Source organism: Wyeomyia smithii, chromosome 3 (assembly GCF_029784165.1).
Source record: "Wyeomyia smithii strain HCP4-BCI-WySm-NY-G18 chromosome 3, ASM2978416v1, whole genome shotgun sequence".
In the NCBI taxonomy this organism is placed as follows: Eukaryota; Metazoa; Arthropoda; class Insecta; order Diptera; family Culicidae; genus Wyeomyia; species Wyeomyia smithii.
In genome coordinates this window covers 256,678,972-256,695,206 of record NC_073696.1, presented here as the reverse complement: position 1 = coordinate 256,695,206, position 16,235 = coordinate 256,678,972, and the positions used below count along the sequence as shown (strand labels likewise).

Below are 16,235 nucleotides of genomic sequence, written 5' to 3'. Positions count from 1 at the left end.
TTTGAAGCCTCGCTCCGCACGCAAAACATACCTACAAAACCGAATCCTTTTACGCGGTCTAGCCTATATATATTTTTTCCTTCTACTGATAGGAGAACCAGGAAGAGAAGAAAACGCTATGAACTGTGTGGCCTTCTCCCCTTTTTCTTCGCTCCGACGCTCGCAGCTCGCAATCATTTCTTGCATCCAGTAATCCATTCATCGCTCGCCCTCCACTCGCACCCCAGCAGCGCGCTTCTCAACTTATCCAATATTTAACAAAAGTTTCATTTTTTTCGCGCTTTTGTTTCGTTTATTTTATTTTTTTCTTCTTTTTTTCAAGCAGTTTTTGTTCTCGACTAAATTAAACATTTGCCCAACTTTAGTTTTTTTTTCTCGTAACAAATATGAATGAACCTCAAAAACTCGCCTCTTATTTTGTTTCTGAGGTTTTCGGGCAGGAGGTGTTCCCTCGCAACGGCGATTTTTCATGCTCCAAAATTGCTGGTTTTCTTTGTGTTTTGCTTATTGATTTTTATTTCTTTTTCCCGCAGCAGAAAAAGATGAAACAATAACAATTCTATGCGCGACCCTTGCACTCGCCACTTGCGCACATTCCGCATGGGTAAGCAGAAATCAACAACAGGAAAAATATACAATTTTCTCGACTCGATTTCAATTTTTTTTTTGCTTTTGCTCTCCTAGATATTTTTTTTTTGTTTATACACACACTGAAATACATGAGCGTTTGACCATGGCGATGATGGCAATGATGAACAAGCGCTCTCTATTGACACTAGATTAGAGCGATGAGGATGATTTGTGTTCATGCGTGTGTGTGTGCTGATAAGACGCGTATGTGTGTGTGTTGATGGTTTCGCGCGTGTTTGTGTGAATAGAGGACACGCGATGGTATCGTAGGTGTTTTTTAGTTTTTCACAGCTGGCTAGTTAATAATCCTTGCTTTTATTCTTTTAATTTTTTTCCGAAACTATCTAATGGATCGTCCTTTTTGCTCGATTTTAATTTACTCCATTCACTTGTTTTTTTTTATTTCGTAACATCGCGCATACCATCCCAGCGTCGGTTTCTGTTCCTTTTCTTAATTTTCTTTGCTATTAGATACTAAATATGTAAGCATTCTATTTTCCTCTCATTTCTTTTAAATATAAATTATTTTTCTTTTCTTCTTTTAATATATTCTTAAATACAGTCAGTAACTTTGATACAGTTTCGAAGCTGCAGCAGTCCTTGTTTCCTCTATGTTTTAATGTTTTAATCCCTATTTTCTCTTCACTCCAGCGCGTGACAAAGGGGGGGGGGGGGGGGGGAGAGAGTTAGAGTGCCCTCCTCCTCCTCCACCACCACCACCACCTGACTGGAGGGAAACAACGTCGTGGGAGCACTCACGCAACTTCTGTGGCAGCCCAAGTGTAGATTTACTTGCTTTGTTTCTTTTTGCCTATCGATTATTAGTTACTCTAGAAATCACATTAACTGTTATGGGACAACTTACTGTCTCGTTCTCTCGCTCTTGTTCGACAATAGTTTCTGTTTTATGAGCCGTTAACAGTCGCTCACGTACACACGCACACTTGCGCGACATTCACAATGACTAAGTGTAATGATATCCTTCGTTTTTATGTGTTAAGAAGAAAAAAAACTGATATTCTTTATTTCCACCAACAGACACAAACCATTTTCTTTTCTTCACTCTATTACTCAAAGCGTTACTAACTAAACTCTCTTTTTCTCGCTCTCAGACACTCTTCGCTTTCGTACATTTTGGTTTTATTCTTAACATTTCCCAAAACAATAGGCAATAAAAAACTGAAAACAAACTAAAGAATCATGAATAAAATAAACAGTATGTTGATAATAAAGATAATAATGTTTAACTAGAGTTAGTAGACTTCGCCGTTCTGTTTTTCTTCTTCTTTTTTTCTTTACTCTTTTTCTCTGACGCATTGTTTTTAGATAATATACAACAGTTAACCCAAAGCAGCAACAAACATGCACTCGGATTTGTTTATCTCGTTTTACTTTTCTTCTTTTCATAAAACAAACCAAACCCGAAGGATAGACACAGACGGTTGCAACTGCTAATGATACTATTCTTCCTTCTCGCCTTGCCGTCATTCGGAACCATCATTGTGTGTGTGTAGAACAACAACAATCGCTATTGGTAATATACAACTGTCGCAGAACTGTGAGCTCATTGACCTTAACTTAGGAAGATATCGAACAAGAAAAAAAAACGAAGCTCACTTCGAGAAGCAAAGAAAACAAGAACAAAAAATGCGTGCGGGCGATTTTTTGTGAGTGCGTGCATGACTGTGTGGTTGTGTGTGTGTTTATGGGTGTGAGTGGTTTCAACTCCTTCATTGTGTGTATGTGGGTATGTGTGGATGACTCTTTCTGTCACTCGCATCACCTGCACGCACGCGCGTATCTCGTTTAGTTTTATATGATTTTTTTTTGTTAATGCTTGGCATTAGTTATCGTTTGATTTTTTTTTTCATTCTTCAATCATTTTTTTTCTATTCCTACAATGACATAGATTCTTGTTGCTGCTCGATTTAGTCTTGCTTTCTTCCTGCTACCTGTTCTCGGTATTTTTTTTGTTACTTTTTCTCTCTTTCTGGCAATCACGTTTTCTTGTCTCTTTCAGTCCGAATTGCGCGCGCCGTTGCGGCACGCGATGACATGGGAAAGTTTTTTTTTTTTTGTATGCACGAGTTTTTCTGGCGATCGCTTACGTTGAGGCTCCAAATAAGTTTTCTTCTTCACTCTCACTGGTGCGACAACCACACGAGCGTGGCTTAGTGGGTGGTTATTGTCCGTCGTAGTATTTGGCGCTGCCATTGGTTCCGCAGATGATGTCCTCCCACGCTGGAAAAATAAAAAAAATCAACCATGTTGTTTCGTTTCCACGCGTTGTTCTATGCAATTAGTCTCTTAAAAGTGTCGAGCAAATTTTCAAATTAATGTCTACGATTCGAAATTTTTCATAACTTATGATCGACAGAACCTAGGAAAAGTTTATATGAGTTCGAATGATGCATTGGATCTGATTTTTCTTTACTTTATTTTCATAAAAACTAAAAGTTATTGAATTATCTGTAGAATTAGATTGAAAAAAAAAAAACAAGATGTTCGAGAAAAATTACGTTTCATGATTATCATAACTTTCCTCAGCTTTTTCTTTTAGTATAATTTGTTATTGTATAATTTTATCAACAATAATCGACACGAACAGATTTGTTATTTGAGCTTGAAATGGCTCTTTTAACTTTACAGAGAGAATGAAGCTTACGAGAAAAATAGGCAGAGGCAAAACGTAATCGATGAATTTCTATTTAAGAAAACTGAATTCTCCATGATCAACTCTTTGTCAGGTTTGAAGGCAAAATTTCAACTTAAAAAAACTATTTAGAAATATAGGAGACGACACTATTTGGGAAAGATAATGTATAAAAAAACATGACATAACGAAACCGCCAAGAAGCACTCACCCATTCCAACGAAGTTCACAATCTTGTCGTGGTTGTGATTGGTTGGCAGCTGCTCCGGCGCTATGAAGCGCAGATTGATCTCCTTAACCTTTTCCCGGAGCACAGGAACTGCACTGCCAGTTGTTTGGTGCTGCTGCTGTTGTTGCTGCTGCTGCGGCTGTTGCACCGCCGTAGGGGTGACCACGTTGTTAGCCGTTTGCCGTTGTGGTTTTGGCTCTTGCTGGGAGGCAATCGAGCTGATGCTGCTGTTGCTGCCACTGCTGATCGTTGATTGGTTGATGAGACTAGTAGTGTTGTTGCTGCTGCTGCTGTTGCAACTGACCGTGGCTGCCGGGCTGTTGTTATTGCTATTGCTACGGCTGCTACTCACGTAGCCGGCGGTGTTGGTGTTGACTGAAATCACGACCGGTGGTAGGAGTACCACTGTGGTTGGTGGTTGAGCGACCACCAGCGGAATTGGGGCTGTAACCCCGGAGGCAACTGGCGGTAAGGGTGGCGGTGGAACGGTCATGATAGCTGGCGCAGTGTTGGCCGATATGACCATCGCCGGTGACGTGTTTGTTGCACTGTCCTGTTTCAGTGGCAGCGGAGGTTGCTGTTGCTGTTGTAGGTTGTGATGAGTACCCGGAATGACTGGCGGTGGCGGCAGGTTGTAATGGTTAGTCGTAGTAACTGGGCGAGGCTGTCGTGATTGGTGGTGATGATGAAGGTGGTGCTGTTGTTGTTGCTGCTGCTGCTGTTGATGCGCAGCTAGCACGTGTGGCGGGGGCAGCTGTGGCGGTGGTTGTGAATAAAGAGGGGGAACCATTTGTGGTGGCGGTTGGTGGAACTTGTGCTCGATGCTGTCCCGATAAGTGTCTGTAATAAAAGGAAAAAGGATCATTTCGTATATTTGTTCATCTAGTTACGGATCTTACCAGGGTCAGTCGAGTTGTTCAACGTTTCGTATGTCGTGTCCGGTTGTTGTTGTTGCTGATGTTGCGATTGGTTGTGATAATGATGCTGATGCTGGTGTTGAGGCGGTGGTGGCTGTTGCTGTTGACTGTGTTGTGACGACGAGCTGCTGGAAGAAGGCGACGAAATCGATAGAGACGATTGCTGCATCGAGCTGTAGCCAAGATCCGTTGACTGGGCGGAAGTGTTACTCGTCGGGGAAGGAACATTATTTTCGCTGCTGTTGTGGTAAATCGGTTGTTGCTGCTGCTGCTGCTGTTCCTGCCCATGATGGGAGGAAGGCTTCTGCTGGTTTTGATATTGGTGGTATTGCTGTTGTTGTGAAGGTAAAGTCGGCTGCTCAATCATGCTCAAATCGTCTTCCTGGAAGTCACCAAACAGGAGCTCTTGGTCGATGTCGAAGCCGAAAGTAAACTCGTGTTTTGTCGATCCCGAAGAGTCGTTGTTGTCGTTCATGATTATCACTGCTGGACGATGATTTGAACCTGAGTTCACAACCGCGTTCGTGTTTGACGTGGGGACCGAATGATGACTATGTGTGAGAGTACCGTGGGTTTGCTGCTGCTGCTGTGGTTGCGTGACAGGCTGGGAGGTAGATTTCTCCTTCTTGTTTCTTTTTGAGGAAACAATAGCGTTCGACGTGGTAGAGGAGACCGAGACACTGCTGTTATTATTGCTACTGGCATAGTTCTTCGGAGTGCTCTGAGGCGGATGAGACTGTGCAAGATTAACCGGCCCATTCGGGGTTCGATTTATGAGTCCATTGTTCTGCGAGTAGTCGATGACGCTTTCATCGACGTTCTCGATTAGCACCGGATTATTGTTGATTGTGTCCATCAGCGTAGGCTGGAAGGACGCTGTGTTCCTAGCGTTGTTGATCGTTTCAACTTCGTTCGCAGTGATTGTTGAAGCAGGAGCAACAAGGAAGGTCGAATCCTTCTTTTTCGACTTTTTGGCACCACTCAAAGCATTCTGATTCGTATTACTGTTGACAGCCGACATGCTTGCGGGATACGTGGGAACATTTTGAAACTGGCCTGTAGCTGAGGAAACCACTAAATTCGTGCTGTTCGTAGCTGCAGCGAGAAGAGGACCCACTTTGGCTGACTTGACAGTTTTTTCGAGTGCCGGGTAATGTTCATTCGAATAGTAGATGTCGGTGTTGTCAACACTCTTCGATTTGTGCAACGCTAGTTTGGAATTGCTGCCACCACCGTTGCTACTGGTACTGCTGCTGCTACTACTACTGTAATTGTTGTTGCTATTGGTACTGGCGGTACAACCGCTGCTAGTAATCGATTCACTATTTACAACACTACTGGCAACTAGTTTACCACTGGCTACTCGCTGTCGGATCACGTCTTCTTCTTCTGTGCCTGACGTTGCTTTGGTGCTCGCTGCCGCTATCAGGAGACTTTGCGAATAAGTTGCTTTATTGTTGTTACCTACATTGTTACTACTAACGATATTAACACTATTATTCACATACTGCTGTTGATATTGCTGCTGGTTTTGATGCTGTGCTTGGGGCAGCGTTGACGACGATGAATCAGGGACTAGTTCAGGGAACGCAGACGGCGATTTTAGGGCTTGAGCTAAATCTTCACTTGCTGTGGCTTGCACCGGTGGCCACCGGTCCGCACTCGTACTGTCCAGTGCTGACGTAGTACTATTGCTTGTGCTGTTTCCTAACAGATTGTTGTTCAGTTTATCGGCGTTTGGAATCCGTGCGATATCTGCGTAAGACTGTGGAACCATTCCCGACTGCTGGTTGCGGTTCGGTTGGTGACCTGCAGCACTGCTCTTTTGCTGTTGCTTCCGGGTGGGTTCGATTGGAAGCGACTGTACCGATTCGGCATCACTAGAGTCAGACTTTTCCGACGGTGGCATCGATGAAGTGGATTTCCTTCGTGAAACATCATTTCCGCTGGTTGTTAGTGAACTCATGTAAACGTCGCGATCGTTCGTGAAATTGTGACTAGGTTGATATCGGCCCGTCACATTTGCGTTGCGGCCACCGCTACCGGCACTGCCCATACTGTAACCTTGGCCAACAGTCGAGTGTCGCTTGTTGTTCGCACTTATGCTGCCGCCGGCTCCCGTGTTTGTCTCTTCGGCAAATAAGCTTTGAGATTTTTTCTTCATCTTTTTCTTTTTTGTCACGACATGAAACTCGGCCGTCTCAGCTGTTCCACTAACGCTAACCGCGGACAGTGACTCCACTGACATCCGAAGAGAATCGCGCTTTTTGGTGAGATTGAAGGTCGGGATAGCCGCTTCAGCACTATCTTTGGCTTCCTTTTTACTTTCCTTCTTAGAGGAGGAAGATTTTTCCTCAGCCTTCTCGTTGCCATTTGCACCAACCTGATTTTTGTCTTCCAAGAAGCTAAGTTCTTCTGTCCCCCAAGATCTCCGTTCACCTCGTTTACCACCTCCTGTTGCCGTACTCGTTGCAGTATCCTTCGAAGACTGCGATGAGGTTGTGGAAGAAGCCGAAGAAGATGCAGTGCTGTTACAGTTTTGACCTTTCTTGTTGGTCTTGTTGTTTCTCAACGTAACCACACTGGGTTCTGTTCCTTCATGTGTTGTCGTTACTCTAGAAACTGTCTGCTGCTCGACGGTGTTATTAGGTTGCCGTTGAGTGTTTTGTTCGTCTTCCGCTTGCTGCTTTTTCCTGCTGCAACTGCTTAATTCCTCCAGTGAGTTACTCTTCTTCAGCTTGGCTTTCTCTTTTTTCTTCTCCCCCTTTTTCTTCGGTGCTTTCTCTTCGGTAAGCCCATTCTCGACACCAGCAGCGCTGTTTCCGTTTCCAGCACTGTTGTTACTAGCACCAACCTTGAACAGCGTTCCGTTCTTGGGATTAGTTCCACTTCCACTGTTTCCGGTTCCATTTCCTCCTCCACCACCGCTACCTTTACCCTCTTTCTGTTTGTCCTTATTTTCAATGTAGCAAACCAGCGACTCAATATCGGTATCCTTGCCCCGATAGCCCTCGATGTTCTCCGGTATGACAAGCACCGTATTGCGATCGGATTTCGGTTGTTTGCGGCTTTTCTTGCCACCTCCACTTCCGGTTCCTGCGCCACCACTTCCTCCTAATGACGAACTATTATTGCCACTTGCCCCTCCTCCGGTATTACCCCCGGTGCCGCTTCCACCTCCGCCAGCGGATGACGAAGCGGAACTGCCGAACTGCTGCACCGAATTTCCGTTCTCATCCAAATATTTCTATCAGAAAAAAAACAAGATTATGTAATTGATCATAACAAAACAATTACTCTGCCTACCTGTGAAATTATCTGATTGAAGCTCTGCGTCGTGATGTACTTGGCGTTGTTGGTACTGATGCCCATCATAACGTGCTTCGCTTGGTCGCTCTTGCTGCTGTCGCTCGATACGATACATTTGACAGCCTGATAGCTGGATCCCAGTTGGATCGGTGTGATGTCGACGCTCTTGTTGCTTTCCAGCATTGGCAGCGAAACGGTCTTGTCGACGTGATGCACCGACGAAGGTCGCACCGTGGACGACGGTTCGCCAATCTCCAGTTTGGCATGACTAGTGTAACTTGCAGTCGGGAAGCGTGGAATTTTCTTCAGCGCACTGCAACCACTTCCGGCACCGCCGGTCGTACTGCCGCCTCCGGTGTTGGATGTACTGCCGTACAGATCCGTGCTGTTTCCCTCGAAATCGTCCAACACAGAGTCGTACAGGTTCTAGAATTCAAACGAAAAACTTGAATGTTTTTGCAAATAAGAAACCAGAATCAATCCTACCTGTTGCAAGGCATCGTGTGCCAGCAGATGCTGCGTTTCGTCAGATTCCAGCTCTCCCATGTCGATAACGGTGTGACTTCCGCCGATGCCACCGCCGCAGCCGTCAATTAGCTGAGATTCGGTATTTTTCATTCCACTGGAGAAACCGGTACCTCCGGCGACCTCCGCTACTGTAGTGATAAGTTCGGCTGCCCCAGCGCTAGTCATAGGTGCTGTTAGTAACATCGCACTGTAGTCGCTCTTCGAACCGCCCTCTCGCTTTTTGATTTTGGTGATCGTGCCGGTTGTATGATGATGACCAACCTCGTTGAAAACCGGATATTCGACGTTAACGTTGCTTGGCAGACTGCCGCCTTCCCGCTGCCGGGAAGACACCGAGCTTGTGTATTTTTTCTGTCGGGGATTCATGGCCCGATCGCCACCACCGGGACCATAGCTTACGCCGGAGCTGCCGATACCGTGGTGCCGCCGGGAGGTCTGCATTCCCAACCCGCCCAGATTGGTGTAGCAGTCGTTTGCGAAGGGAAACTCCGAGTAACAGTAATCATGCAGACTGGCCTCCTGGAGGTCCTGCAGGGAGCCGCCCTGCGTGGGCCGACCCGAGGCACGCTTGGATTGCACAGGACGGCTCGTGAAGGGAAAGTTCTGTTCCTGGTCTTCCATCTCTGTTTTGCTGAGAAGTTCCTGGAGGATGGCATGAAGAAAACGGAGACGAATAAGTGAAAATCGGTATCAGTTTGAAATTTGAGATGCGGGGACAAGGCAATCAGAATTGGGTGGTATGAATTTGTATGAATTAAAAAAAAAGGCATTTATGTTGCCCTGGAGGTATCATGATTTACTGATATAAATTTTTCTGCGAACATAGGTAAAACTGCGGGTACGAGCGCAGCTGGACAGTGAAGGAAATGAAATGATTTTGAGCTGATTGTTTTTTCATCTTGAGTTGTGCACATCATGAAGTGCACAGTTCATGACTAAAATTGTATCCTCTCAATACGTAATAAAATGTTGGTGCCTTGGTCACTCGGAGATGACAAATACAACAGTTGACTACATACAACTCTGAGAATAGAGTGATGCGCGTTGCTCCGTTGTAATTCTCTCTTCGTACGTGGCGCATCGTAGGAAAAAAACGATAGCAATTAATTAATTGTTAACAAGCAAAAGAATAATTGAGAGTCCCATAAATGTTGGTTGGATTGCATCTCGCATCGCAGTGACGCAGCAGCGATGATGCGGTGCGATGATGATGGGAGGGAGAGTAAGTAGTTCGGATGGTATTTTTTTCAGCAGGTTTTCTATAGCAGCCAAACAGATACCAAAATGTGCTATGTTTGTTACCGAGAAATCATACGTTTGTTGTATTGCGTTGCGATTTCGTCAATGACATTACTCACTAGTTTTTGTTATGATTAGTGAATGGAATATTTTCCTCATACTGATTTGGGTAGTAACGTTATGGAAGAGTGAGAGGGGATGGAGTTTTGAAAATCTTTGAATAATGCTTGACTTGCTTTTGAACTGGTTTTGGATGCATTATTGCAGATTTTGATACTGCATTTTCACGTTTCAGTGCTGTGATTTTCAGGTTTTAGTGCTGTATGCCAATTGTGTTGAACCGAATATATTTGTACAGAAGTACAGAAATAACACCGAGAGGTAAAATAAAGCTTCTTTAGCAAAATCTTTAGCAAAAATTTGTAGAGGTTTGTAGAATTATCATTCTTATTAAACATATGCTGGCAACGACATTTTTATTATCACTGGACTTGTTTATTCATACTAAATTCAACAAGGAACTTGGAATATAAGCATAACGACTCAGATCTTTTTTTTCCCTTCCTTTTCAATTTTCTATATTTCTGAGTACAAATGACATAAAGTATTTACAGATCAAATTTGTAACGGCTAATTTAACAAACATATTTACCCTAGTAAAAATGTTATGCAACTTAAATCCAAACAAAATATGGCAAGTGTTTTTTACGTCTAATGCCTGATTAATACCTGATAAAATCTGCAATATTTTGCAAATCATTAAAACTTTTTCTATCTTTTACAACAGTTCAAAAAACATAGAGGAGAAACTATTGGTATGATAAAAAGCTCATCGAAGTTTTTTTCCTGATTGGTCTGATTTCAATTAGTCGAATGTTCGCGGAATACCAGTTCAAGAAACACTAGTTAGGGCCAACAATAGTGGTCTTAAAAGGCTTCGCGCTCATTCCACAGCCCTCCGACCGAAAAGCATTGCCACAACGATTATAAGGTTAGTTTCAGAGCTATATGCTCTGTACTGAAAACAGTTACTTATTAAAATTTGTATACACTTGTAACAGTAAGGAAAAAATTCTTAATACATATTTAGAAGAAATTTGTTTTGTAAGTTCTCCGTACGTCACAATTGAATCAGTTGTAACACACCCTGTTGACACAGTGCGGTTCGATGGTTCCATTTGGGTAACATATTTATTTGCTTTCATTGACCACAGGGGGTTTGTTTCTGAAAAGTTGGTTGGGTTTGTAACGACAGATGTTGTTTGGCCATAATGGGTCAAGTAGGAGAAACGTGCTGTTAGTGATAAATCAAACGGGCCCGTAACATCAAAATTGCACAAAAGCTTGAAAACTCCGAAATTCAAAGAGTAGTAAATCTAGAATTTGTTTATATTAAAATGTTAATCTGACTTAACACCAACTAATTATATGTAAGGAATTACCCATCGTGAAAAAGTTGAAGAGGTTGTTTATTAGACACGACCGCAGAGTTAACCTAGAATACGACAGCCTGTCTTAAGTCAATGTTTTTCTTGCAATAGGTTTGGGAATACACTCAATGGGGTTAATCAGTTCAATGGTCTCTCTGTTCCAGATGACGTTTACCTCTACAGACGGCACCGGTAACGACAAAGAACAACAGCAGAAGCTATGTGCAGCTAAGCAGTTTCACTTGACGCCATATCCAAAACAAGAATGAAATTGTATTGTTTTGTGGCTGTCTTTTGTATCAAGTTGCACTGAGAAAACTTAATTTAGGCAGTGGCTACGATGAGGGCCAATAGTGCATTCCCGGTAACCTAGGTTTAATACGAACAATTTTCTGCAGTTTTCAGTAGCGTAGATAATTTTAAAACTGATCGCTGCAAATAGTAGGACTTGAGCGAAAAATTATGTGATTCAGGTTCACTGGCGCAAACAATAATGTTTGTCAATGCCATTCATTGACAACTGAATATTGTTTTTTGACATGGCAAATTTTTGATTTAGTTCTGAATGATTTACTGTGTAAAATCAACATGAGATGATTTATTTGAAACTATATATGATCATTTTTATCGCTATACTGCTAGTCACACACGCTATATAGCTAGCCACGCACGCTGTAGATATGCACACACGCTATATAGCTAGCCACGCACGCTATAAACATGCACAGACATGCTATAGACATGCACAGACACGCTATAGACAAGCACAGAAACTATATAACCATGCACACGCAAGCCACGCACGCTATAGACATGCACCCGCTATATAGCTAGCCACGCACGCTAGCGACACACGCTATAAAAATTCACACACGTTATATATGTGCACACACCCTATATATACACCCTTGAAGATGGTGGCTTCTCAAACCACCTGGCGGTGCGAGTCTCATTTAATTTCTGGCTGTATTCACCCAACGATATCTGAATTGAATTACCACTGGTAGGGTCCAACTCAGATCAAAAGGGAGCCGAACTGAAAAAGTTAGGTTCTGCAGCTAACCACTACCGCCGCCGTTGTTGCCCGCTGCTGCTCCACGCCGCGTTTGCCCACTGCCATCGCTGCTATTGTCCGCCGCTGCTGCCTGCTGCTAGTAAACTGAGATTGCTTGAGGAGAAGCAGTCTCTTATATAGCCCAACGAGTGCATTCCTGGCTAACTAGGTACTCTATTCTGTCGTCCTTTTTAGGGAAAGGCAGCAAGCAACCAATCAAAGGTCGACATTTACGTTTCGACAAGGTTCAACAATTATCAATAGTACAATATTTCGAACAGTCAGATTACAATTTTCTGCATTTGGACGGTTGCTTAAATGATTTTCCAATCGATTGCTGCAAAAATGACGGAAATCGGTTGAAAACTGACTGAGTTTAGAACGTTTGAAGTTGGACAATTTTCGGTTTTCGAAATTGGATCCCTGTATTGAAGTTGAACCCCTATATATGTTGCCGTAAGACGTATTCTACGTCAAAAAAATAAATTTTGTCAATGATCAAGGAACAACTTTATTTGAAATAAAAAAGTCTCTCTCTCTCTCTCTCTCTCCAGCTCGGGGAAAACTAATAGTGTCAGAAGGATCGTAGCTCTAGCCCCGCAATTGTCCTGTACACTCAACAGTTGGCTGCGAAGTCTGTGTATAATAAACAGAAGTTCAAATTTCAAGACGGAATGTAGCACCAAGGCATTGCTTTACATTATCAATACACAAAATTTAAAATTGTTAAAAAAGTTGTTTAAGTTAATATTTCCGAAATCTCATTTTTTGTTATGAAAAAACCATAAACGGTTAGCTAAATATTTGTTGTCTGATCATGGCAAACTGAGAGAGAAAAAGTTACGATGGCAGTTCGTAACGTTAATGACTTTTGGCCGATAGCTACAATTTTCCACCGCCGTGCATCGGAAATTGCCATTCTCCGCCACAAACATTTGCCGAACTTTTTCGGATACATTATTTTTTCTTAGCCCTTTGTCCATCTTGACACCTTATACCGACAAAAGCTTCTAACCAACTAGCAATTTGCACTTGCGCTTGCACCTACCAGCTACCACCAAAAAAAAAAACCCCGTTGAGTTGAGTGAGAGTAGGAAAACACGAACTCTCTTGAAAAAAAAATCCCCATCATTGAGTAAATATTTACGATCCAATCTCAGCTGTGCACATAGAGAATAACATATATTGCGTGCTCCCACGATGAAAAAGTACATCGTAAGAAGGAAGGCGGAGAGAGTGCACCAGTAACGATTTTTTATATGGTGCTCTTTTGTGATCTTCGTTATTCACCTACCATGGAGGTCTGTTTGCAAATGTGCGAAGAATAAGAATAACTCGCACACTGACGACGATGTCAACGCATCATAGGCTTGGTTTATACGTATTCATTAGTCGCTAGAAGCGATTTTTTTTCCATCGGTGCAGCTGGATAGAAGTGCTTACTCGTTGTATAATGTGTTATACATAACAGACTACTCCCAGTGTCTGTATCAATTTTACGAAGTGTTCAATGAGTTAGAATACACTTTATAGGTGCGTTGAAAAAGAAAATGAAAGATATTCTTTCCGGAAATATTTTTTTTGAAGCAGTGAGACATATGAGCTGGGAGCAACCTCCCTAAAACCTTCCTTGTTTACCATAACGAATATAAGGACGCAGCCGGCGCTGTTATCGATCTATACAAAGCTACTGCAAGCTACTGAATTGCTGTCTATTGAAGATGGTAAACTAATCCCAAGTAGCCATGCACGTGCTTCTTTGTGTAACTTTATTAGCTCAGATGCATTACGGAGAAGTAACTACGAAATGTGCGGTCGTCAAGCTCAAGCGAAAAAGTTTTAGATTCTAACAAAATGTTGAAGAATCATCATAAGTTCAGTTCAAGTTGCTAAGGCAGTCGAAATATAGAAGAAATTCCGTCTGGTGGGTTTTTAAACATCCACTGAAACATTTATTTCAATACATAGTGCCCTTTCCGAATGCATAAAATTTTTCTACCACAGAACGGAATTCAAGCACCAATATTTTGATCGATAGCTGAAATGCTTCCTAAACGTGTTATACATTGATTGATATATTTTTTCAACAGGATAGTAGCGAATAGGCAAGTTGAATTCAACAACATTGAGCAAAATCCAACCATGTTCAATCAATGACGAGTGACATTAATGAAATTTAAACAGTTGCATATGTTGGCTCAACTGAAGCATAGTTTATTGAGGCATTGATTTTGAATACTTGTCTTACTGACACGAATTGTCGCATTATCTTGCTGAAAAATGCAGTCTTGTGGCATATAATTCTTAGCTTTAACCAGCAGTTCCACATACACATCCGAATTGATCCTGGACAAATAGGGTTTTTTTCCGTGACGTGAGAAACCACGTCGAACCACGAGTGTTATGCTCTCTAGTTGAACATGCCAGTATACAGGCTGCGGCGGGAAAAAATGCGAAATGTGTTAAGTTCAGTATTGAGTGTAACTAATGACTTATTTCTGTTTACGGTGTATTCGGTATCGTTGACCATCAACTTCTGTATTAGATTATCGAAATGAGCAGCGGAACCCGCAAAGTGGAGGTCCGCGCAAAGACTCTTCGTAACCCGGTACGTACCATCAGGGAGCTCTAAGGAACTACGAGTGACTCTTTCGAAACGACTGATTTTTTGACGTAGAATTACGTCTTTCGGCAACATATACAGTGGTCCAATTTCAAAAATCGAAGTCCGTTTCCAAACGATTTTCTTCATTCTATTCGGATGATAGGTGCGGATTGTGGCGAAGAGAAAAAGGGGAAAACAGTACCGTTCATCTTGTGCCGGATTTCAATTGCTGGCACCAGCGTTCTCAAGCACCCGTCTATCTGGCGGCTGTTATGAAGAACTTGATAGCTGCAGCAGTACTAGGAATGACAGGAAATTCTGCCAGAGATAACAAGAGTATTAGAATCATCGGCAAATGGCAATTCTAAATGACGATGAATTGAACAAACTTGCCCGTGTTGTTACTACATATTGTGAAATATGTCGGTACCCGCATAACTGTCCCATACTGATTTTGATCACTTTTGAGTTATCATCGGGAATCGACTTAATTGTTATCATATTTTCTGGAAAAAAATTAAAATTGATACTTTTGTATGGAAAAAACATAGAAAAAATACCAAGTTGTTTTGTCCCATATTGAAAGTACCCGCATTACAGTCCCACTGCATAGTGGTACAAACTGCAAACATATAATTTTGCTCCAGATTAGTGTATATCGGATTATTTAAGGTATATAGAAGTATGTCATTTGATTAACTAGACTTATGTTGTTTTTCTGTAGTACAATTTACGTTGCCAATGATACTGCCGATTGCTGGTTGAATTTTTATGTGATGGGACAAAATATGCGAGTACTTTTGAAATGTATGTATGTTTGTCTTTTTTTTTTAAGTTATATAACGTAAAACCAATTCCATCCATGTTTTTTTGTTCTCAACGATAAACTTGTGGCGCCATGAAACTGTTGTGGTCATTGGTTCTGGATGTAATTGCTGGAAATCCGAAAATTCACAGATAATATTAAATCGCCGTTTCCTTAACATGTTGTTTTTCATTATGGGACAATTATCCGGGTACCGGCAGAAATACAATGCACCTTTTGATGAAAATCATGTAGGTAATTGAAGTAAAGGGTGATTTTTTTGCTATTTGGTTTTTCGTGTATTCAGATTTGACAGTTCACGCGGGAGTTCTGACAGCTGTCAAAGTCTAATGTACTCAGTTTGGTTTGCCATTTCGCCATGAACAGACTTACGCCTGAACAACGCTTACAAATAATCGAATTTTATTACCAAAATTCGTCCTATGTGCAAAATGACGAAAATCTACTTTTCGAAAAATTGTGTTCTATGACGAGGCTCATTTCTGGTTAAATGGGTATGGGGCCATCCACATACCACGTGGACAGCTTTGGGGGGGGGGGGGGGTGGCAAATGTCCACGGTTCATACAATTTTTTTAGAATTTATATGGGCAGTTGTCCACGGGGGGGTAGGGGGGTGGGTCAAAATCGTTAAAAATCTGTCCATGTGGTATGTGGATGGCCCCTATGTTAATAAGCAAAATTGCCGCATTTAGATCGAAGAGCAACCAGAGGCGATACAAGAATCGCCAATGCATCCAGAAAAATGCACGGTTTGGTGCGGTTTACACGCTGGAGGCATCATTGGTCCGTACTTCTTCAAAGATGATCAAAATC

The 16,235-nt window shown here is 42.2% G+C and overlaps 1 protein-coding gene across 5 annotated transcripts in view; it reads right to left on the bottom strand.

The window, feature by feature from the left end:
- Positions 1-291: 291 nt before the first annotated feature.
- Positions 292-16,235, bottom strand: part of LOC129733249 (homeobox protein 5) — a 57,708-nt gene continuing 41,764 nt past the window's right edge. For all 5 annotated transcript variants that reach the window (XM_055694940.1, XM_055694941.1, XM_055694942.1 and 2 more), the window contains 5 exons: positions 8,225-8,908; positions 7,736-8,164; positions 4,412-7,676; positions 3,495-4,352; positions 292-2,871 (listed from right to left, as the gene is read on the bottom strand). In XM_055694940.1, coding sequence (XP_055550915.1) covers positions 2,813-2,871; positions 3,495-4,352; positions 4,412-7,676; positions 7,736-8,164; positions 8,225-8,908 — 5,295 coding nt within the window. In that variant the 3' untranslated portion in view covers positions 292-2,812. The remainder of the gene's footprint in view (positions 2,872-3,494; positions 4,353-4,411; positions 7,677-7,735; positions 8,165-8,224; positions 8,909-16,235) is intronic.